We start from the raw sequence: 21,676 nt of genomic DNA on the forward strand, positions 1-21,676 counted from the left end.
TGACAGAGGGAGAGAGAGAAAGTGTGAGAGCGAGGGACTGATAGACAATAGAAGACACTCCTGTCTTTGACCACTCCCCTTATAGATACAAAAATGAATTATGATGAGCTTATGAATACACTGAGCTTCAACAGCTTTTAAATTATGACACGGAGTGGAATATGTATACTGAATGCCTAAATAGAAAAGTAAGGGCATTATATTAGTGTGTACACAATAAATCACACTGGACACATTCATGAGGACTTCCTGAAAACTATTTAAAACTCAAATTAAAGCCGCATATGAAACGGCAATATGGCAACTACTTTTGATATTTGAAGAGCCAGTCTGATAGTCATCTTCAGCTCACCATGTTCATCAGCTCCTGCAGGAGCCGTTTGGTTGGCTGACCCTGGCTTTTCAGCACATCGAACAGGTGGGAATAGCCAATCCTCTCCTTGAAAACCTCCTGGTGCGTTAAAGCAAATAAAGATAGAAACCATTCCAAACGCAATTAATCACAAAGTTATTGAGATTGAGGCAGCAATAATGTGCCAACTGTAAACACTACAATAAAAAGGAAAAATGAACGGATGGTGGAAAAATGTCTGAATCCCAAGCGGTATTTATTTTTATTTTTAACAGTAGAATCTCTTCTTGTGTTCATATAAAATATTTGTTTATTTATACTCCCTAACTTCAAACACAGACCTTGTGTCTGGCTCAAAGCATTCTGGGTCACAAGATAAAATACTTAACCAGTTGCATAAGCTCTGAACCAAATGCAAATGCAAACATGTTTGGACGAAAAATTTGGATTGCACGGATACAGACTAAACCTGTTTTAATACTTGGAGATAACCAAACAAAACCAAACTAATTACATACAGTGAAATACAAGGAGCCAAGCCATCACTCAAAATTAAACCTCTACTCCATTTAAACCCTTAAATCAGTCAAGACTTACTGTAAAGATTAACTGAATAAAAGCAAAGTGCTGCAAAATAGTAGACCCACATCTCAGCTTGGGTGTAGGCCAACTCCTAAATGCCATAGACTTTCATCATAGCTTGCAGGAATGTGTGTGTGTGTGTGTGTGTGTGTGAGTGTGTGAGAGTGAGAGTGAGAGTGAGAGTGGGTGTGTATATGTGTATGTGTGTGAGTGTGAGTGTTTGTGTGTGTATGTGTATGTGTGTGTGTGAGTGTGTGTGTGCGTGTGTGTATGTGTTTGTGTGTGTGTGTGTGTGGGTGTGTGTGTATGTGTGTGTGTGTGTGTGTATGAGAGAGTGTGTGCTTGGCTCATTGAGTGGTGAAGGGATGATAAACCCAGATGAAGGGAGGGAGGGAGGGTGTGAACTCATACCTTGGCAGAGGGAGAGTTGCTCATGATTGCGGTGAGGACGCTGAGGGCGTGAACTGTAATGGAGTCTGACCCTCTTTCCCAAACCTGCATGGAGGGACATGGCAACAGGGTGCATCACTGGCAGGGAGAGACCCACTTCAGATGAGCAGGAAGGGGAGGAGACCATGATGAAAAGAGAAAGAAAGACGTGTACTCTGCAAACTTTGACCAACCAACTACCCACACACGGTTGTAGATTAGCATCTTTAATAACAGGTGGGTCAAAGTCTGCTGATAGTTGTACTGTAGTTCCCAGGCACAGAATGCTGAAAAAAATAGAAGCCACTTGTAATGGCATTACATACCACAGTCATGCGACATTCATGCAGAGAGGACAGATGATTTTACAGCCAGAAGATTATGCTTATTACAGCAATATGTGCCAAGACAGCACACCACATACTAGAGCAACCTCACATGAACTGCAGCACAGCACAGCACACACCTGAAAAAATACTGCCCCCACTGGCCCCAAAAAAGGGAATAAATAAGTATAGAAATTATTGAAACTAAATCACCAAAGCTGAAATCTAGCAATTATTGGAATTGCACCCAGGATGCATTAGGGAAGTCCCCACGCTCAAACCATTGAACAGCGCAAGCTGTACAAGCATGGATGGATTACCAAGCACACACATGCACCAATGCACACCCACAGTGGTAACACTTTATATTGGGGTCTAAATGCATTAACCATTGGATAACTTCAATAACTGTTTTTTAATGAATTCTCAATTGAGCTACGGCTTTGTGACATCTGATGAGAGTTACTCATTTACAGCATAAGCTCTGTGCAGTCTCTACTGGCAGGCACTGTGAAAATAATGTAAAGAACATCAATAAATTTGATTAAGGTTTTGTTTAGTGGTTAATGAATAGGGCCTTAATATAAAGTGTCAGCACATGTCAATCTCACCAGTTGCTGTCTACAGGAAATTCAGTTTCCCTCATGTAGCTATATGCGCCTATTGGTATCCCGGAATCTCAAATAGCTCTCTTCCAATAACTATACAACTTCAATTTAAATCCTGACCTTAACTAACAGTAGCTAAACCAAGGAAGTCTTGACAAGGGAAAAGTGTTGTTCTATTCTAAATCAGGTGTGCAGTCAGGCAGTGGTGTAGAAACAGAGCAGTAAATATGGTAAAATTAGAAATTTCCACAGCATTATCATTCCCCATCTCGATTTGTGACTATGCTGGAATGAATTTTCACTGTAATATTTTTGCCTCTGAACTGATTAATGATCCTATGCAGCTTGTTTAAGTCCAGAACCAAAATGAATATATAAAATACTGCATTAGACTTGAGTTATTTTAAGTTATTATCATCTCTGCAATTTTTTGTTCCCTAGATTACTCTGGATATTTAGTCATCTGTAATGGGTGTGTCTAAGTATGAACAATTTATTCTCTTATGTGCGTGTGTGTGAGAGAGAACGAGAGCGAGAGAGAGAGCCAGTGTGAGTGTGTGTGCGTATAGTGGGTGGACGCGAGGCATGGCTGGTCACTGATGATTCTTCAATCATTTAATTCTGGGTGTCAACAGACTGAACTTCCTGTTTAAAGCTTCCTGTTTAAAGTACATGGAGAAGTGACCTGGTTGTTTTTGAGGGTGCTACGCTGAGCGGAGGTGGCGAGTTTCCTGTAGACAGACATGCGGCATTGGGGTCTGACATCTTGGGGGTGGGGAAAGTACCTGGTCCACTTGGATCTCAGTGAGTAAGCGTGTGGTGAGGTCACACGCACCCTCACGCTCCGGCCTACTCCTGCTGCTCTGATAGAGCTGCCAGACACACAGACACAGACAGACAGCGTCAGCAGACACAGGGAGGCAGGTTGAGAGAGAGAGAGAGAGAGAGAGAGAGAGAGAGAGAGAGAGAGAGAGAGAGAGAGAGAGACACACACAGACACAGACAGACAGCGTCAGCAGACGCAGGGAGGCAGGTTGAGAGAGAGTGAAGGGGGGGGGGACAGACACACAGACAGACAGCGTCAGCAGACACAGGGAGGCAGGTTGAGAGAGAGAGAGAGGGGGGGAGAGAGAGAGAGAGGGGGGAGAGAGAGACACACAGACACAGACAGACAGCGTCAGCAGACACAGGGAGGCAGGTTGAGAGAGAGAGAGAGAGAGAGAAAGAGGGGGAGAGAGAGACAGACAGACACAGACAGACAGAAGACAGAGAGACAGAGACAGAGAGAGAGAGATACAGACAGAGAGAGAGACAGAGAGAGAGAGAGAGAGAGAGAGTGTGGAGAGTGTGTGTGTGAGAAAGAGAGAGAGAGTGAGTGTGTATGTGTGTGTGTGTGTGTGTGTGCGTGTGTGCGTGTGAAAGAGAGAAGGAGAAAGGGTGGGGGAGGGTGAGAGCACAAGAGTGAGAGAACATGAGAGCTTGCTAGCACATGAGCGTGCAAGAGCACACAAGAGAGAGGAAGAGAATGAGAGAGAGACAGAACCAATTCAAAATCTGCCCTGTCATCAAAAACAGTCAGAGAATGAGACATGGGGATCAGTTTTGCAGAGCAGACAGCCCCTTAGAGCACTGCCCTGCCCTGTTCTGTGCCACTCAGACTGCGACAGATATAACAGACAGAGACCCGGTTCTGTGCCACTCAGACTGCGACAGATATAACAGACAGAGACCCGGTTCTGTGCCACTCAGACTGTGACAGATATAAGAGACAGAGACCCGGTTCTGTGCCACTCAGACTGCGACAGATATAAGAGACAGACGGACAGACAGAGACAAGGAATTCACACAGTCGGTTAGTAAAAGGTGCCATATTCCGTTAAGCTCGTATAGCATCTTCTCACACTTCAAAAACGGGAGGTATATAGAAAGACAGACATGGGCGGATGGAGAATGGCTCTGAAGAAACAGTTCAGGGAGTTTCTGGATGGCAGTCGGCCAGACGGTGCTCTTATCGCGGTTTCAGCCGCTTCAGACACGCGGGCAGACAGACGCGAGCAGGAGCGCGGTTCACCTTGCTGTTCTGGATCAGGCGCAGGATGTGCTCATAGCAGTTGTTGTTGAGGAAGATGGCCTGCAGGGCGGGGCGGTCCGAACACTGGAGGATCTCCGGCACCGCGTCTGTGTGGGGAGGAAGAGCCCAGCAGTCACACCCCACCCCTCACACATCTCCCACACGCTCCACCCTTCAGTGCTTCAGTGCTCAATTAAATCCGGCCCTTTCACCTGTTCGCTATCTTACATTAAAGGAGAGTTGACAGCAGCCGTGTTTTAATAAAAAGGAGCCGTGCAGGACATGGTGGGACAGAGCCAGGGCTGAAGACCAAGGACAGAGGAGAAGAGATGGTGTGAGAGAGATGGTCACAGAGAAGCCAGCGCTACTCCACCGTGTTGTGAAAAGGCACACTTGTCCATTGTGTGTGAAACCATTTCAAATTTATGGTGGAACAAATTACAGGACTCTTTCAGAGTCAAGGTTTCTTCATCTTGTCCCTTTAATTTCCTCATTTCCTTTTTCCGTGATTGCCTTTGTAGTGTGGAAACTGCCCTTAGAAAACTAGAGGCAGACAGAGGTAGAGATATGGGGTGTGAAGAAAAAAACAAGAGGGCTGAGGGGAGGGAGAAAGAAAGAGAGAGGCAAGTCGAGGTTTAAAGGACGATCCTTACGCAACATGTGGGCCTGCAGAGTGACCAAACCGTCCTCCCAGTCCTGCCGATCTCCCTCGCCGTCCCCCGGGTGCCGGTTCCAGTTCAGGACCCGGAAGTAGCCGTCCAGCACATTCCTGATGTCCACCTGCCGCTGGGCGGGGCTGCTGGAGTGCAACGTGTGCACCATTGCAGTCAGGCACTGAAGGGTCAGCCGCAGCACCTGGGGGTCCTTGGGCTGGGAGGAGTCACGGCAGCACCAGGCCTGCAGCACGGCCATGAGGTCCCTTACAGCCAGCGACGTGATGCAGGACTGACCGTTCTTCTGCAACAGACACGGCACAGAGGGTACTGACCAAGCCCCTACTGACACAGTGCACACAGCTACAGACAAAGCACACAGTGCACTGCAGGCACACGTGCTTACCAGCAATGATGAACAGACAACAAAACGAATGTGTCGCAACTAAACTGAAACACAGATAATCCCACAAAATTGGAGGGAAAGAAGGCATGTGCATGTGTGCTACCACAGACATGTGCACACATTTTGTGTATATTTATATGTCCACTCCAGGAATTGAGCTCCCCCTCTGTAGTGAGGTTCCATCAGAGATTTTTTTCCAATTGCCCCATTTGCTGTTTTTCTAAAAGCACTTCATTAACAAGGTCACTGTAAAAGTGTTGTACAAAACATTTCAATCACCTGCTGATCTACATCCTAGTTCTGAAATAGCATACAGCATGAGGAAATAGTTGGTTTCACTTTGGTTAAAATTTATTTATTTTATCTTTTTTACTTTCTCTCCAAATTTGGTATGGCCAATCTTAGTCATCAGAGGCCGTTTCTGCAAAGTCCGCCATGGACTCGTGAGAGCGCAGACAAGAACATGCTCCCATCTGAAGTATTTCATGCCAGCTGCCACTTCCTATCACACCATTCACACGCCAGGCTCATACAGACAGGAGGCAGAGGAGGGCGCTTCATGCAGCGCGACCGGTAGACTGCAGGCACCCGATCAACCAGCAGGGGTCACCGGTGAGTGACGAGATTCCGTCATCCTGGCCAGCTGAAGCTTCATCTTCCCTGTGCAATACTAGCACCAAACGTGCGTCACCCAGTAGAGCTGCTGGCCAACTGGCACTATCATGGAGCGGATTCAATACCAGGCCGTGAGACAGTGCCTTAACAGGAAGAGCCTCCCACACAAAAATGCAGCCCAAGAATGTGTGAAGATTAGGGAAAGTGTCCATTGATACATTTCAAATCCAATAAAGAGTAACAAACCGTGAATGTTTATTACAGCCAGTCTTACCTGGCTGTAATAATGAGGAGAGGGGGGTCTTACCTGGCTGCCGCTGATGATGGCACCCTGCAGATGGACCAGGCGCATTGTGACCACTTCAGGGAGCCGAGCGCTGTCGTGTAGGGTCTCTGCAAACACAATGGGGACAATCAGAGCCAGACTTGGCCCAAATACCTCATTGTTCTGGATTCAAATACTTGTCTGTGCTCGATTGATCTTGCCTGGTGCAATTGAGCCTACTGAGAGGACCAGAGAGTGGGGTTTTCATAGGTTTCAATACACAAGACAATCTCAGTTAAGTGTAGAAAAGTATGTGAATCCAAAACTAATACAAATTTGACCCAGGTCTGGTCAGAGCAACAGCTGACCAAAATGACCAACTAACAGCAAAGGGTTTCAGCATATGAGGTGCTTTGATGAAGCATTTCCTTTAAAGAATTAGTAGAAAAAATGCAAGAGAAACTGGTCTTAAAATCATGATGAGATTTGCCATACAGTCTGCTTATAAACCCAGCTTTTCTGTATATCAATAGCAGAAAGAAAGATACATAGCCACAGTCAAAGAAAATGGAAAGCCACAGATCATCTACTGTAGCACAGAAATAATAGGGACCTGTCAACACTGACTGACAGATGGACATGTCCCCAGGCTCTACTGACTCAATGACAAACTTAAAAGACAGTGGAAAACACTGCACTTCACCGCTTCCTTAAACACAGCCAAAGGCTAGAACCAATCAAAACACCAGACTTCTTCTGAAATATTAGTTTTCATAGATATTTGCAGCATTGTGGCCAGACCAAGGCATCATAGATGGATTGCTTTAGCTCCATTCAGTACGAAGCGGAAATGATGCCCCATAGTTTTAGAGGCTAGATAATTCACCTCAACTTTCCTTTCCAAATCATCATTAAGCCTTCCGTCTATGGCTGAAAGGTAATAGGTGAAATATTGAAATATGCACATGGAAATATTTCTATCTGTGATCACATCATAATGGTAGTAGCATATTAGCACTTAAAATGAACAGTGCTGTCCGGACAGTGCCTCAAAGAGCAGATAGTGAGGTGATGGGGAGTGGAGTTTCAGCATAACAGGAACAAGGGATTAATGGGCCATGAGCCTTGGTGCTAATTTGAGAGATTACTTAAACAGGGCTTAATAAGGGGAGTCCACTCCACACCTCTGACACAACGCTAATGCTGCACACCGTGGCACTGATAATGGCAGGCAGTGATGTCTTAATAAGAGTTATAGGAATAGGAGAAAATAACAATATAAGACTGAATGAATGAGGCTGAATGTGTGGCAGAAGTAAATTCCTATAAGCATACAAGAACTTCACAGCAAATACAAAAGGGGCAGAAAGTTTTAATATAAGCGTCATACATGCTTTCTGCAAACACTCAGGCAGAGCAAGAAGCTCCCAACGGCTGTACCCTCAAAACATGTGCCACCGTGCCCTGTCTGAGAGTTGTTCAGTCACAACTGTGCGACTCCCGGCAGTACTTGGCAGGGAAAAACATTTCTCAGGAGGAGACCTGTGAAGGCTCGATGGGCTTATCTGGACTGAAAGAGAGAACAGAAACGGAATCTGTCCAAAACCCAACGGACCGCAGTATAACGCCCTCATACCCGCCTCCCACTTACCTCTCCATTTTGGTCACCCCTTTCCAATTAACACCAGCCACTCAAGCACTGTGTACAGTCATGTGGAGACACGCTTACAGCAGTCTCCACAGAGTGGCTGGTTTTAGCCAGGCTGTCCATTGTCATTTTATTATGTGACAGGATCAATTCATTTAAACATGCCTGAGGGTCCAGACTAGCTGAGGCAGTCTGTTCAAATGAGAAACAAACACCCTTGGTTTTGAGTTAGTGTACTCGTACACTAGCCAATAAGATACTTTCATCCTTTTTTGCTGGAACATTTACAGCTTCCTGTTGTATTTTCAGGCCTGTCCCAGGAAATATCCTTTGTAAATTCAGGAAGTGTAGCTCTCCAAAATATGTGCATTCCACCAGCTGAGCTATGCAATCGTGTCACATTCAGTTCAAGTGCACTATGGTCAATTACGACACTGTCAGCACTGGTGCAGTCAGTGTTTAATTCCAGACTCTGGGGCATCTCAATGGTCACCTAAGAAAGGGGCAACGCAACAACTTATCGACACCAATGTGACTCAACATAGACAAGACAGAGCTGCTCTTCTTTCCAGGACCTGGCCATCACCATAGACTACATTCAGTGGACTGCCAAGAACGAATGAACAATGAACCACAGGGTGACCCTTGACAAGAAGCCATTCTACAAAGGCCCTCAGTACAGATCCTGCCTACCACCAGGCCATGGCTCAGCTATTCACCCCCCTCGCCGCCTGCAATCTGCTCCACCAGTTCAGCTGGCCTTCCCCACCCTGCGAGAGCCGGGCCAAGGCCTGGCCAGGTGCAGACTGTTTCTCTTGCCCCGCTCCCTTGCCACCCTTCAGTCAGGACTGCAGAGGAACTGCCCAGTTTTCACTGCCAACCGAAAACTCATTTCTTCAAGCAACTCCTCACTCCCAGCTCTATCAACAGCACCTGATATAGTCCATCCTAACCTATACGCTCGACTTATCGCTTGCCCACTACTTGCCCTTGGGGCCAAGTGATACTATGATGCACTGCTATTGCTTAATTTTGTCTTAAGATGGACATATTCTTAGCATGTTCTGTGGTCTACTCCTTAGTGTCAATGCACATTTGACATGTTTCTATGGCACTTGGATGTTAATCATTGACATAGCCAGGGTTGAATGCTCACTCCTGATGTTGTACTACTTTGTAAGTTTCTCTGGATAAGGGCATCGGCTGAACACCAAATTGTAAATTGTGATGGAACACATAGCCAGCATCTGCAGAGAGATCCACAGCATCTACAGGAGTGGAGTGTGAATCGAGCAATTGGAGAGGAGTGTGTGAAAGGAGAGTTTTGAGAGGGGGAGTGTGTGAAAGGAGAGATAGGAGAGAAGGAATGTGTGAAAGGTGAGATAGGAGAGGAGGAGTGTGTAAAGAACGAGGCTCCTCTCACCATGGAGGAGGGCAGGGAGTTCCTCAGGCAGGGGCAGTGGGGTGAACTTGTACTTGCTTCTCTCCAGCAGGCTGACCTCCTCCCTACACACACACACACACACACACACACAAACACACTATCAACAGCGCCCCTCACACTCAACACTTAGCATGTCCATCTGATTAGACACCCTCATGCACTATGAGCCTTACCTTCCCTCTTCTTCCAAATCCCAACATATTTAACCTGCGCTTAGATTCTTAGATTTTGGCTTAAGACAGTATCTGGGCATCAAGCGCCAGAAATGACACATTTGGGGAATTTCCCACTGAAAAAAAAGAGTCTTGGCTCAAATTCTTTTTACATTTTAAATATGTAAAAATTCTAAATTAAAAATTTAAATGAAATCTACAAAACACCAAAAAGAAAATTTCCTCATTCAAACAACCTAGGCTTGTAGTAATCTTAACTAACCAATGGAGACTCTTATTTTGCATTGTGCTACAGGGAGTGCATCGCAATCACGTCCAACCCCTCTGCATTACAGTCAACCAAATTATTTTCATAAAATAACAAAGTAAAAATAATTCTGTGATGAAGCTACACATAACGGCAGAACTAACAAGACTTCCGCCTCTAAAACATTCACTTCCCACTGGCCACTATTCACAAGTTCAACTGGCTCAGCGACTCTCAATGAGACTGGGATTGTACACGTGGAATCACCACAGACCACATCTCTGTGGTGTCCCGTTCACTTCCGACACCAGGATCATATTCATATTCACTTGGTGCACTGGCGCTCCTGCCCTGAACCCCTTGTCCCTCTCTTGCCCGCTTCCCACCCAGCCCCCTCACCCAGCCAGCCGTCTCCTCCATGTCTGGTAGGGGTCAAACAGACTCTCGCACAGCAGCAGGCCGTGGTGGACCACTGCCTGTAATGACTGCTTATCTTCCGGCTGCTCCTTGAGCTGAAACAAACACACACAGATTTACATCACACTCTGCAGCTCAAATCTACACACAGAAACACACCCGCCCGGGATTTCAGGACTCAGTGTTGACTCTGCCACACAAACCCGGTGCTTAACTTAAGACCAGGACTTAAGTTTAATTGAGTATATATATTTAAATGTAAACCGACAGTCCCAAATCCCATTCTTTGCACAAATCCAATAGTGTGTGCATGTCTCAAAGTGTGCAATCACACACAGTTGGCTTGACTGCCAAGCACACTCACAGCATTTATACCACCCCTCATCATTTTGTATGAAGAGAGTAGAACACATACAGAATAGGTCCATTGCATAACTCTACTCGTAGTACCAGTGGAAATCTAGTTGTGTAAAATTAAATATAGAGTACCGGTGTAAAATCCACTTTGGCTGAGTGCTACTCAATACAGCCTTGTCATAATCTCATCATACGAGGTGGACTCCTCTAGTCAACCTGCAGTGTCATTAAATACTCACTCTTGTGTTTCCTCAAATGTGTACACAAGAGATATAATTTCTGTATTATATTAGCGTATTGCACCAATGATCCATAATGAAGTTAAAATCAGTCTTTACTCAAATCCTAAGTGTGCTCTACAGCAAGCATATGACATCACTCCAAACACACTGAGTGAAGGCCGAGCACACAGTAAAATTAAATGTAGGGTACGCCCAGCTGGCACAACCGGCCCAGGATCCTTCTTTCCAGTTAGACTGGTATGAGGATGGAAACGTGCACAGCACGATAGCCCTGTTGCCTAACATGGTCACCGCCCTGTACAAGCAATGCCTGACGTGGCCATACCGTCCTGGAGCTTTCCCCTGCCACAGGCCTGCAGTTAACTGGGCCAGGGCTTAATGAATACCTGAATATTAAGCCCGGGAAAACCGGGTTGGAGCTAATTACTTTGTGCAGTGATGACTGTACTGTAGGAAATATCATCTTTCAGAAGCCATGTTAACATGAGATTCTGTAAGTCCCTGTGCTTATTAAATGTTGTAACTAATTATAACAAGGGGCCCCTGGAGTCCTGGCTAAATCCTTAATCAGGCTCAGATATGGCCAGATAATTATCACAGAAAAGCTTTATACCAGTGATAGTCAAATCTGGCCCTTGAATCCAAATCCAGCCCTGGTTCTCTTTCCTCCTGGGAAATTAACTGAACAATGAATGCTCCTGACTGGCAGACTGTTTTCACACCTGGCTCCCAGGTAAACAGAGGGTGAAAATCAGCAGGTCCTTAGGAGCTGTGATTTGAGGAATAGGGCTTTATACACTTCTCATACATGGCCCACCATTACAGTAGAATCTGCAGTGGTAACCCCATCACAGATGCCACCTCAGAATATCAGAATCTTCTGAGCTAGCATCCTAAAAGTTCCTCTTGCTCAGTGGAAAGGAAAACAGAGTTTCCTCATAGTCGTCAATGTACACAAAAAAACAGTACATACCCTATATGTACTGTATCCACTACCTTACTTAGTTCAGGTCCATATAACCTCTCACAGATAAGGTAAGTATGCCAAAATGCTCATTGACACAAATAACCATGAAACCATTCTTATTACGTGGCAGAACTTTTATTACATAAATATGACCCATCATATGTTTCATTGGAATTGAATGATTGTGAAATCAATACACAAGACATGAAATTCCTGTGTTTTCCGTGTCCAAATAGCATGCAATTCATTGTTCATTACAGTTCGCCTGACAATGGAGAGCAGCCATAGAGCAAGTCCTGTGATTGTGTCTTCGCCCAGTAGTAACAAAAAGAAAGAGGAGGTGTTGGTTTAAAGTATTCATTGGAAGCAGAGCATGCAATCCAGCAGGTTCTTAAGCTATTTTAAGTCAATAATAATCTCAGACCTGTGTAAATGACATGGGCTCTGTCAAGAGTCAATGCAAAGATGAGTTCTATCAGGGCAGTACACTGCCTAATTGGAAGGAAAGCTGGTAGACACTGTGGCCATCCAGGGAGTAGCCCTGTATACACAAAGAATGTGTCAAATGCATGACATGCCCATCTCTCATACAAAAGCACAAATACAGGCAATGCACAGGTCACACTCTTGTGGGAATTGCTTACAGCAGCAAATGACTCCATAAAGCTTGGGACACTGCACACTCACTCTCTCTGTATCTTTCTGTGTATGTGTGTGTGTGTGTGAGAGAGAGAGACACACACACACACATACACACACACACAGAAAGGTCAGCCACAACCCCACTTCTGCTTTCTACTTAAACTAGTTCTGTTCTTCCTAACTGTATAATTAACGGGCACATATTAGTTGCAGAGATGACACTACACTGGTCTGCTCAACCAAAATAATTATCCATACCGGTACTGTATTTGGATAGAAAACTAGGTGTGGGTGTGGCTTAACTGCCAGCTTCCAGTTTTTATATATATAATGTTTATACTGCAGACTGCAATTACTTTCATAGCACCAAACTTGAGATTCAACACATATCTATCAAGATGCTGTACTTACAAACAACACTAACCTAGATGTTCAAAATGGTTAGCCAATTCATACAACCTACAGTACATGCTATATGTCTCTGTCTGAGCAAATCTAGTGCTCACTCTGCCTGCACAAGCCAGTGCAGGCCCATTGCTAACATTAAACATTTTACTTTATTTCTACCCTATTCCAACAAATAACTGTAATGGACATTGAGCCTTCAAGACAACGGTATATATAAATAAATGTGGAGAGAAAAACATTGACTTTGGATCAGCTATGCCCTGCAGATTTCACTCAGACATATCAGTGGAACTATGCAATATGTCTCTCTCCAGTGACCCCTATCTTCACCTTTGTGAGACAAAATAAATCAAAGCAAAACAAATAAATATGCACAAAACAAAGACACAATGTTCACTCTGAAATAATTTTGGTTTAATTAAATGAGAAAAAGGCTTCTTACATGGTAAAAGCTTTTTGGGTCACTGCGTTTCCTTACCTGTGTCAGACAGAAAGATAAAAGCTTGATGGTCTCAAAGACAAAGCCAGGGGTTTTGTCAGAGTCGATATTCTCCATGTTCCTGTCGGCACACAAAGACACAGGCCATTACACACACAGTCACAGTCAGGTGCTTCTCCTGTCACCTCCTACTCCACACACTTTGCCATTTAAATGAGAGAACACATAACTCCACTAAAGAGAACTGCGGAAAAGGAGAACAGGGAACAGAGGGGAAGAGAGAACAGAACAGAGCGAGATATTGCAGTCATATTTCATACTGTTTGTGGGTGTGTAAAAGAAAGAAGAGTTTCTAAGAGGGGAAGCAGAGTGAAACAGAATGATGGATATGATGTCAAAAGGAGAAGTTGAGAAGCAATAGAGAGGTCCAAGGAGGAGGAGAGTTGAGCAAAAGGGAGGCAGAGAAGGTTGCGTAATGGGAAAGGAGAGGCTGACAGTAAGAGACAGAAGTGAACAGAGGATAGCAGAGACACTGTGCTGGGAAAAGGACAGAGACACTGATCCACAGGCACCACAGGAACACTTCAGTGTACCTGCAGATGATGATGAAGAATTTGATGAGCAGCAGCGGGTGAGGAATGTCGCTGTTCTGTTCCTGCCCTGACAGATGGAGGGCGCTGTGCCATAGCTGAGTGCTGAGCAACACCAGGACCTCCCGGGGGAGGAGAGGGACCTCGGAGCAACAGTCCTCCGGCCTGGAAGCAGGCAGACGAGTCAGGGGGGTCAGACAATGGGATCGCATGGCCCTGCCTAGCACACTGCGGTGGATGAAGCCACTCTGGAACCATGACTGATTTACAGTGAGAGAATGTACCGGCCCTCCTTACACTGCAAGACACTTCGCATTAAAAACACAGCTTTATTTTGTTTGGCTTAAATGAGAATAATAGAAATTGGGATTGAATATGGGATTAAAACAGTTATTCTCGTAGTCAGAAAATCCATTTACGAGCAATGAAGTTGTACATGAAAGTATGTCCCCAGACATGACGCAAAGTCCATTATTGGACAGTAATCTCGGTACGTTTGCACAGTGTACAATATTCTTACAAGGCCTGGGCGTCAGTCATGAAAGGTTCTACATAAAATACTCATTGAAAAAATTAGATGGAAGCAAAATGAGATAAAAGGTTACAGTAGCCAGCACTTATTTCCTTTTGCAATGGCTGAGGTCTGCTAACAAAAACATTTTTCCCCTTATTTAACAGAAAAAAATAAAATTCTTAAAATTAAGCCTTCAATTTCTCATTACAATAAAAGGGGAAAGTCATTTAACATACTTTACATCGCACCCTTGTGACACAGAAACCATATTAATCCAATCATCCTGGGTCCAACTGTTGAAAAAAGAAATCCCACGGGATACTTGTATGGCATGTGTTTCCAAAGTGCAAATTAACACTTTCAGCAGTGTCTTTTATAGGAAAACTGCCACACTATTTAGTTATACATGTCAGCTATCAAATGGAAGGGAAATAGCAGCTACGTTTTAAGAGTTGCACTGTAACTGTGCAATAGTGGTGTCCATACAAGGCAGTAACTAGAGTGTCTTGTTTTAAAAGGAACAATTAAGGACAGTTGAAAAAGTCATAACATAGCCTTCGAAGGCATTGTGGGATTTGGGAGGACTCACCGTCTAGGTTCCAATGACTGCACCTCGATGAGCTTCTCGAAAGAAGCCACAAACGCCTCCAGCCATTGCTGCAGATAGCCCACATCTTTCTGGAGGTGAGAGGGTGAGAAATCACTACTTTCTATTTGTCTGGGAATCACCTTTCCATGAAAAAGAACAGCACAGTTCAGTAGTACCATAATAGGTAGGTAAACAAATTAATGTAAATGTACAAATAGCGTATGACATTAACACTAGCCACCAACCAAATGCTAGAAAACTTTGTGGCTGGATAGATTTTCGATTCTAGCAGCCATTTTGTAACCAGGCAACCAACTAGGTTGTGCTATATTGTGAAAGAAAATGTGGCAAAAAATTACCAGCCATTTGCAACATTTTTTTTAGAAACCACAAGCCACCCAGGCCAGTGGGTGAAAAGCTATTTTTATTAAATTTCATACAAACATACAGCACTCTAATCACTATTTATATCCCTGTGGAACTTTGTACACACACTGCTACTCAGTAGCATCACAAATTCAGATTGAGCGAGAAATCAGTCCCCCACAGCTGGGACTATGTAGATGTCTCTTTGTTTGTGTTTCAAGTTTTTCAACCGAAAACTTCAGCCAAATGTGCTCCAACAAAAACTGTGGTGTGATCTGGCATTCCAAGGATCGACACTCACTCACTCACTCACTCACTCACTCACTCACTCACTCACTCACTCACTCACTCACTCACTCACTCACTCACTCACTCACTCACTCACTCACTCACTCACTCACTCACTCACTCACTCACTCACTCACTCACTCACTCACTCACTCACTCACTCACTCACTCACTCACTCACTCACTCACTCGTGGAATCATGTGAACAGAAATTTGAGGTATCAATTAGGTTGATGTAGACATGATTGGTTATTTAGAATCTATTTTTTCCACTTCTCAAGAGAAGACATGAAAATCTGCAGAAATGTTCAGGTCAGTGGGGATCTTATTCCATTTCTGTATGACTTTAAATGAAAAAGCAGATTGTGCAAAGGCAGTGGAAAGAAGATATGGGAAACAAAGCAATAATAACACAAAATAGTCACAAACACACATCAGAGCTCATCCAGCCTCAGGTCATTATAAGTTAGTCATTCATCATTCATAAAAACAATATACTTTCTATCATACTGAAAGTGTCATAAGAAAGCACTGAAATGCCAAATACAAGCCTATACAAGGATCACTCCAGCACCTCCAACACTGCATGGTCAACACCAGACAACCACATCATACATATTAACGTTTTCCAGAAAGAAAATTTAGCCACCTTCATTTTTTTGGTTACAGGAATGCTATGGGTTTAATTTCTGTCCATTTATGTATTTTGGTTGGATGTTTATGTTTTGCACCTGATGACACTGCATTCCCTTCTCAAGCCTGTGTTCTCTTGACTGCACAGCCTTACTGCATGTCTGGAATAAAGATCTTAGCTGCAGTTGCAGAATACGGCATCAAAGCATACATTTCTGTGTGATTGCATTGAATCTGTAACGCCTGCAGAATGTAAGAGGGTAAGAAATGACACATACGATATATATGACGTATGGCCCATTTCTCTATCAGACAAGGGACCAAATATAGATTCTTAATGCTTGTCAATATTTCAAATTTAAAAGCACAGTAAGCAACGTATGTCACAAATGCCATAACTTATCTGGAAGTGACACGCAAATTTAACCCTTAGGATTTCATCCCTGAAACATAACATACCACAAGGTGGAATACAGGTCATCTAAATAATTACAGATTGTTTTCTTTTGGCAATTTTATTTACTAAATGAAATATGGTGGAGGCACAGCCATGTGCAAATGGTATTATAAACTATGGTCTTATCAGCCATATACTTCCTGTCACACTCACATCTTATCAGGCTCATCAGCTGAACACATCCTGCTCCCTCCAGCGACACCCTCCTGTGTCAGCCCAGTTCCCACTCTAATGACAGACAGAACCACAGACTCGTCCACCGTCAGCGAAGAAGAGCTGATGCGTTCTCAGGAATCAAACCACATTCAACACGTTCCTCTATGTTTTGGAAACATCATTCGCAGAAACCGTGCACAGAACACTCTGTCTCTGACTATAATTAGCGGCTGGTCACAGTGATACTCAGTGCAGGTCTTCCGCATCTTTCTCATCATATTAAAGATCTCGTGATTATTGTGATTTAACATACAGATTAAACACAGCACCAGTTGGGCACAGACACAGACACAGACACCGACCAGCAGAACAAAGAGCTAAATGACATGAGATTTCCACCGTCAGTGCCACCAGCACAGGGTTAACACTATAGGTTTCCTCCATAGGAAAACATGCTGTACCCATGGCCAAACAATAAACAACAACTAAAGCATCTATCCAACATCAGTCCACTTTCTAAGAGATAGTGTGATAGAAGTCTTTTCCTGTGTCCGTGAAACGTTTATACGATTATAGCAACACGCATAAACAGTGTCCATGCAGTTATTTACTGCACTACTGTACTAGTGCAGTTATGTACGAGTTTTGCAATCCTAAAGTAAATTTTAAGTTCATGATCCCACACCAGAGCACCCTGACAGATACTGCAGCAGAGATGTAGCAGGACTGACACAGGAGATGCCCTGTACACACACTGTGTGGCACGTTCAGGCAGCTGCCGTGAGATCTGCCCGTTATCAGTGGCCTTTCGCCCCGGCGGTTCACGGTGGTTTTTTCACGGCTGCTCTTTACCTGTCGCTCTGTGTCCTGGGGCCAGTCCATGGCTCATTTCTGGAGCGGACGTGTCGGGGAGGGGGGAGAGCGAAAAGCCCGCCCAAGTTCCACACCTTCTTCTTGTAGTCTGGTGGAGGCCCGGAGCCCCACTTCAGAGCCTCTCAGAGCTGTGCCACATCAAGCCCCAGACCAGCGCTCTGTCTCACAAACTGCCACAGCTGTGTCTTGATCTCGCTCGCTCGCTCTGTCTGTCTGTCTGTCAAGCCACCAGGAAATGCCAAGTCACTTTAACCGAAAAACACTTCCTCCATGCTGCAACTAAGCCATCTCAGAACCCCTTCCTCTTTTGTCACTGCACTTCTATGCAAGAGCGTGTCTCTCTCTCTCTCTCTCTCTCATGCTCGTTCACTCTCTACCCCTCCCCCTCCCCTTCTCTCTGAAAAACAAAAGCAAGACGCACACATGAAAACTTCTCTAGAGCTTGTGTCAGCACGACGTAAGAGACGTGTGTATCTGGGGCAGACAGGTTGCCTGTGCGTTAGTGCGTGTCGCTGTGTGTGCCATTGTAGGTGAAAGGAAGAAGAGTGTACTTGTGTGCGTGTGTGATAGCCCGTTAGAAGCAGACGGGTTTGAGAAAGTGTTCACAGCACATTCACCACCTTCCTCCATTAAACAGACCAACATTCTGACTGCATCAACAGAGTCATGGTGACGTTTACCTTCTTTTACTCAGCTCATTCTTTACGTGTCCGGACACATCCAGTACGCACACACACACACACACACACACACACAAACATGAAGTCACCTATCCATAACAGAGGGCCTACAGTACACCCACAGCTGACTTCTCACTCTGGCGCCAAGGAAGTCTTTTAAAGAATGAAGCACGGGGCCCCACGTGACTCTCTCAGCTCTTTCAGAGACACTGCACCACCCGTCTGGCCCTCAGTCTGCACCCTGAGGACAGACAGCCCGGGATGAACGAGCTCTGATCCGCAATCTGAGCTATAGGCACAGACTTTCCCATGCACTGCCAGAAGTGTCTGAGAGCACAGACCTGACCTGACCTATAAGCACAAGGGAAGAGTAATACCTCAGGTGGGTCACTGCTGTACTCTTTCACAAACAACCCTACCCAATGCTCTGCAGGAACATGCAGCTGTAAAAATGGACAGTGTGTCAGAATTAACACAAGTTGCCTAGAAAGGCTTCTGGTCAAATAAAATTGACCAGTAAAACAATATAGCCTATTGCTGTGTAGGGAGGGGGATGCCATTTTGGATAATACCAGTTTGCAACACTTTCCTCTTACTCCATCCCCCTTACAAATCCTCACACTAGTATTTCACAGCAGCTCTGTTCTGTAGCCTCTAGACAAAGCTTGCTAAAGGCTACATGGTCATGGCATGCCCTTGCATATGGTAATGCACTGCAAACAAATCAAAATGGCAGTCTTTTCCTGTGCATGAATGCACTTATATTAATGTACTTCTACCTAGCTGAACCTCTACGTGCTCCAGGTCGCATTGACTGAGTTTTACCCTTTAAATAAAAAAGGCATTATCCATGTAAGTGTATCTGGTGCTACGGTCTTGTACTTCTAAAGTAGCTGTGAAGGTTAACCAAGTATGTACAAGCACACAGCAGCACATTTACAAAGGCAGCAGGCTCTAGAAAAGGCATATTGTTCAATATTTGTTTTATCAAAAGTCAACACCTATTATTTAAATATGGTGTAAGGAGTAGAACTGCGATGAGCTTATGCACAGCTCTGAGAATTCGATGAACAATACACACTGAAAAAAAGAGTAACGCAGACACGGATGACGCAGACACTGATGTCTCTTCTCTGGTAAAATAGTACGGCTCAGTCATGAAAAGCAGAACTGCATTCCTATTTTTAAAAACACGTTGTGATAAAAAAATGAACAGCCAGAATGACTAAGACCTGCGATTATCAGAAAGGCTGCCCTGCAGGTTTTCCTGAAGGTCCAGCCCTTGGCACCTGTGGGCTTGTGCAGGCAGGGCGTCATGGAGAGAGTGCAGTGCACACAGTGAGTCAGTGACCAGCCAGCTAATCTGCTGCCCGGTTAGAGCTCCCTTTCTTCTTGGCACTCCCGCCTCCACCCCCTCTCCAGAGAGGCTGTATCAGCTCAGAGCCCTCTGCTTCTGCAGTGCCATTAACCTTGAAGCAGGGCACCTCTTATCACTCTTACCAAACGCCATGTCCCACTCAAAGGCCCCGCAGTCTAAATGAATCAGATGAAGGCTGACTCACAGCGCAGAGGCTCACAGCCTAATTTGTCCAGCACTTTATTAGTCAAAACACAGACTTATTGGTGTGCAAGTTCACGCATACCCACAGAATACGCATCCGGGCACTGTATGAAAAGCAGTCAAAGACTGTTCCTGTTCAGTTCATAACCAGAGGTTCAAGCCCTGGCATGCTCCAGACACTGACAGACACAGTAAAACCCTTATTCTGCCAAAATAATTTTTAAAAGGTATAGGTATATGAAGTATATTCTTTCTCGGAAATAGCTGTTAATATTGGAGCTGTGTTTTGCAAAACTCTTTCAGCAAAGCAATCATTTAAAAGATTAATTGTTGCAAGAAAGATAGGGCTATTGGTTTAATTTTACTTAGTGCTGGATTGATTCGCAATGACAACCAGTCATCTACCATCTTGACATCTTGATGCACCCAAGATAAAGAGGAGAAACAGAGTCTTTGGATATCTTTGGTGAGAAATTGATCAAAACCGAATCCGGCATAAGACGTTGTTGCTTCTCATCACAGCACAGATATCAAACCGGGCTCCCAGGAAGACCTGCCCAGCTCAACAGGTGTACCTGCAGGCACCCATTCAGTGTGTACGGGTTGCTGGCGTGTGAGGAAATGGCCGCCCCAGCCCGCTTGCATGTTGGAAGCCAGACTCTTCAATGGGCTATCCTCCATCAGCGTGCATACATACGTGCAGCCGTCTGCAGAAGTGAAAACTACCACAGTACACCAGTACAGCTGCGCAACCAGAGGACTTCCCTTTCAGGCAGAACAAGGACCCAGTCGACCAGAGGAGTCACCACTGGGCAAACCTGCTCTATAGAGCCCGTCAGCACTGGCATAATCAGGATTCAATTCTGGACCATTGGGCGTAATTTGTCTGGATAGGCTACCAGATCAATACATTTAAGCCTCGAACCTGATTTGTGAAGGCCTTTAGAACATGCAAAACCTTTTAACGTAGGCAAAACCAATAATCAATAATTGGTCATTTGTTAAGCCCAGATCAATGATCATTGTGTTATTAGTTTTAGATGTGCTGAATGGTTTTGCACGCGTGTAAAACATGTATGCGAAGGTCTTAGTAAATCAGGCCCTTAGAATTACTCAGTGCCCAATATATTCATTGCCACCAATAACAGTCCTTCATCTGCAACAAGCGTCAGCCGCCATTAGCCTACTTCAAAGTAGTTACATGCCGAAAAACTTCAAAAGCATTTCCTCTGATTTTCACCTGAGAAGGCAAATAAAGTCATTGCTAAAACTGCAGTCTACCCCCAAGAAATAAAATCACACACTGTGCAAAGAAGGGAAATGAGAGTGCGGTCTGTTGTCAAACAGCACAGAGGCAAGAAGTGAAAGAGAGAAATCAAAGAGGATGCAGCAGATCCGAGAGTGATACTGGACCCATCTTCTCCTATCAGTATCCACAGGCATCTGATCCAGAGCCACTGCCAAACGCAGCTACAGTATTTCACCATAGGACACAGGCTGCAGTCATGCCACATGAGAATAATGATGACGCACTGATGCAGACACAAAATACACCCCCCCCCCTCAAATCGGAAGTCTTGTTCCTGGTCCACCAGTTCCTCTTAGTTGGAATGACTTTGGCGTTGCGTGTTTGCAGACAGGTGGGCGTAAGAAGGCAGAGGTGCAGCCTGCCTTCTGG

The 21,676-nt window shown here is 44.7% G+C and overlaps 1 protein-coding gene across 5 annotated transcripts in view; it reads right to left on the minus strand.

Moving 5' to 3' along the window:
- nbeal2 (neurobeachin-like 2) overlaps window positions 1–21,676 on the minus strand; it is a 68,176-nt gene that overhangs the window by 32,518 nt on the left and 13,982 nt on the right. For 2 of the 5 annotated variants that reach the window (XM_061237028.1, XM_061236953.1), the window contains exons 2-12: window positions 14,985–15,073; window positions 13,885–14,046; window positions 13,331–13,412; window positions 10,219–10,331; window positions 9,379–9,461; window positions 6,350–6,435; window positions 5,022–5,325; window positions 4,369–4,475; window positions 3,083–3,169; window positions 1,346–1,429; window positions 353–451 (exon numbers count right to left, since the gene is read on the minus strand). In XM_061237028.1, the coding sequence (XP_061093012.1) occupies window positions 353–451; window positions 1,346–1,429; window positions 3,083–3,169; window positions 4,369–4,475; window positions 5,022–5,325; window positions 6,350–6,435; window positions 9,379–9,461; window positions 10,219–10,331; window positions 13,331–13,412; window positions 13,885–14,046; window positions 14,985–15,073 (1,296 nt within the window). Of the gene's footprint in view, window positions 1–352; window positions 452–1,345; window positions 1,481–3,082; window positions 3,170–4,368; window positions 4,476–5,021; window positions 5,326–6,349; window positions 6,436–9,378; window positions 9,462–10,218; window positions 10,332–13,330; window positions 13,413–13,884; window positions 14,047–14,984; window positions 15,074–17,736; window positions 17,962–21,676 lie in introns of those variants that run through there. The other 3 variants (XM_061237113.1, XM_061237172.1, XM_061237181.1) reach the window with 3 other exon arrangements.

This window comes from Conger conger, chromosome 1, assembly GCF_963514075.1.
Source record: "Conger conger chromosome 1, fConCon1.1, whole genome shotgun sequence".
NCBI classification, from domain to species: Eukaryota; Metazoa; Chordata; class Actinopteri; order Anguilliformes; family Congridae; genus Conger; species Conger conger.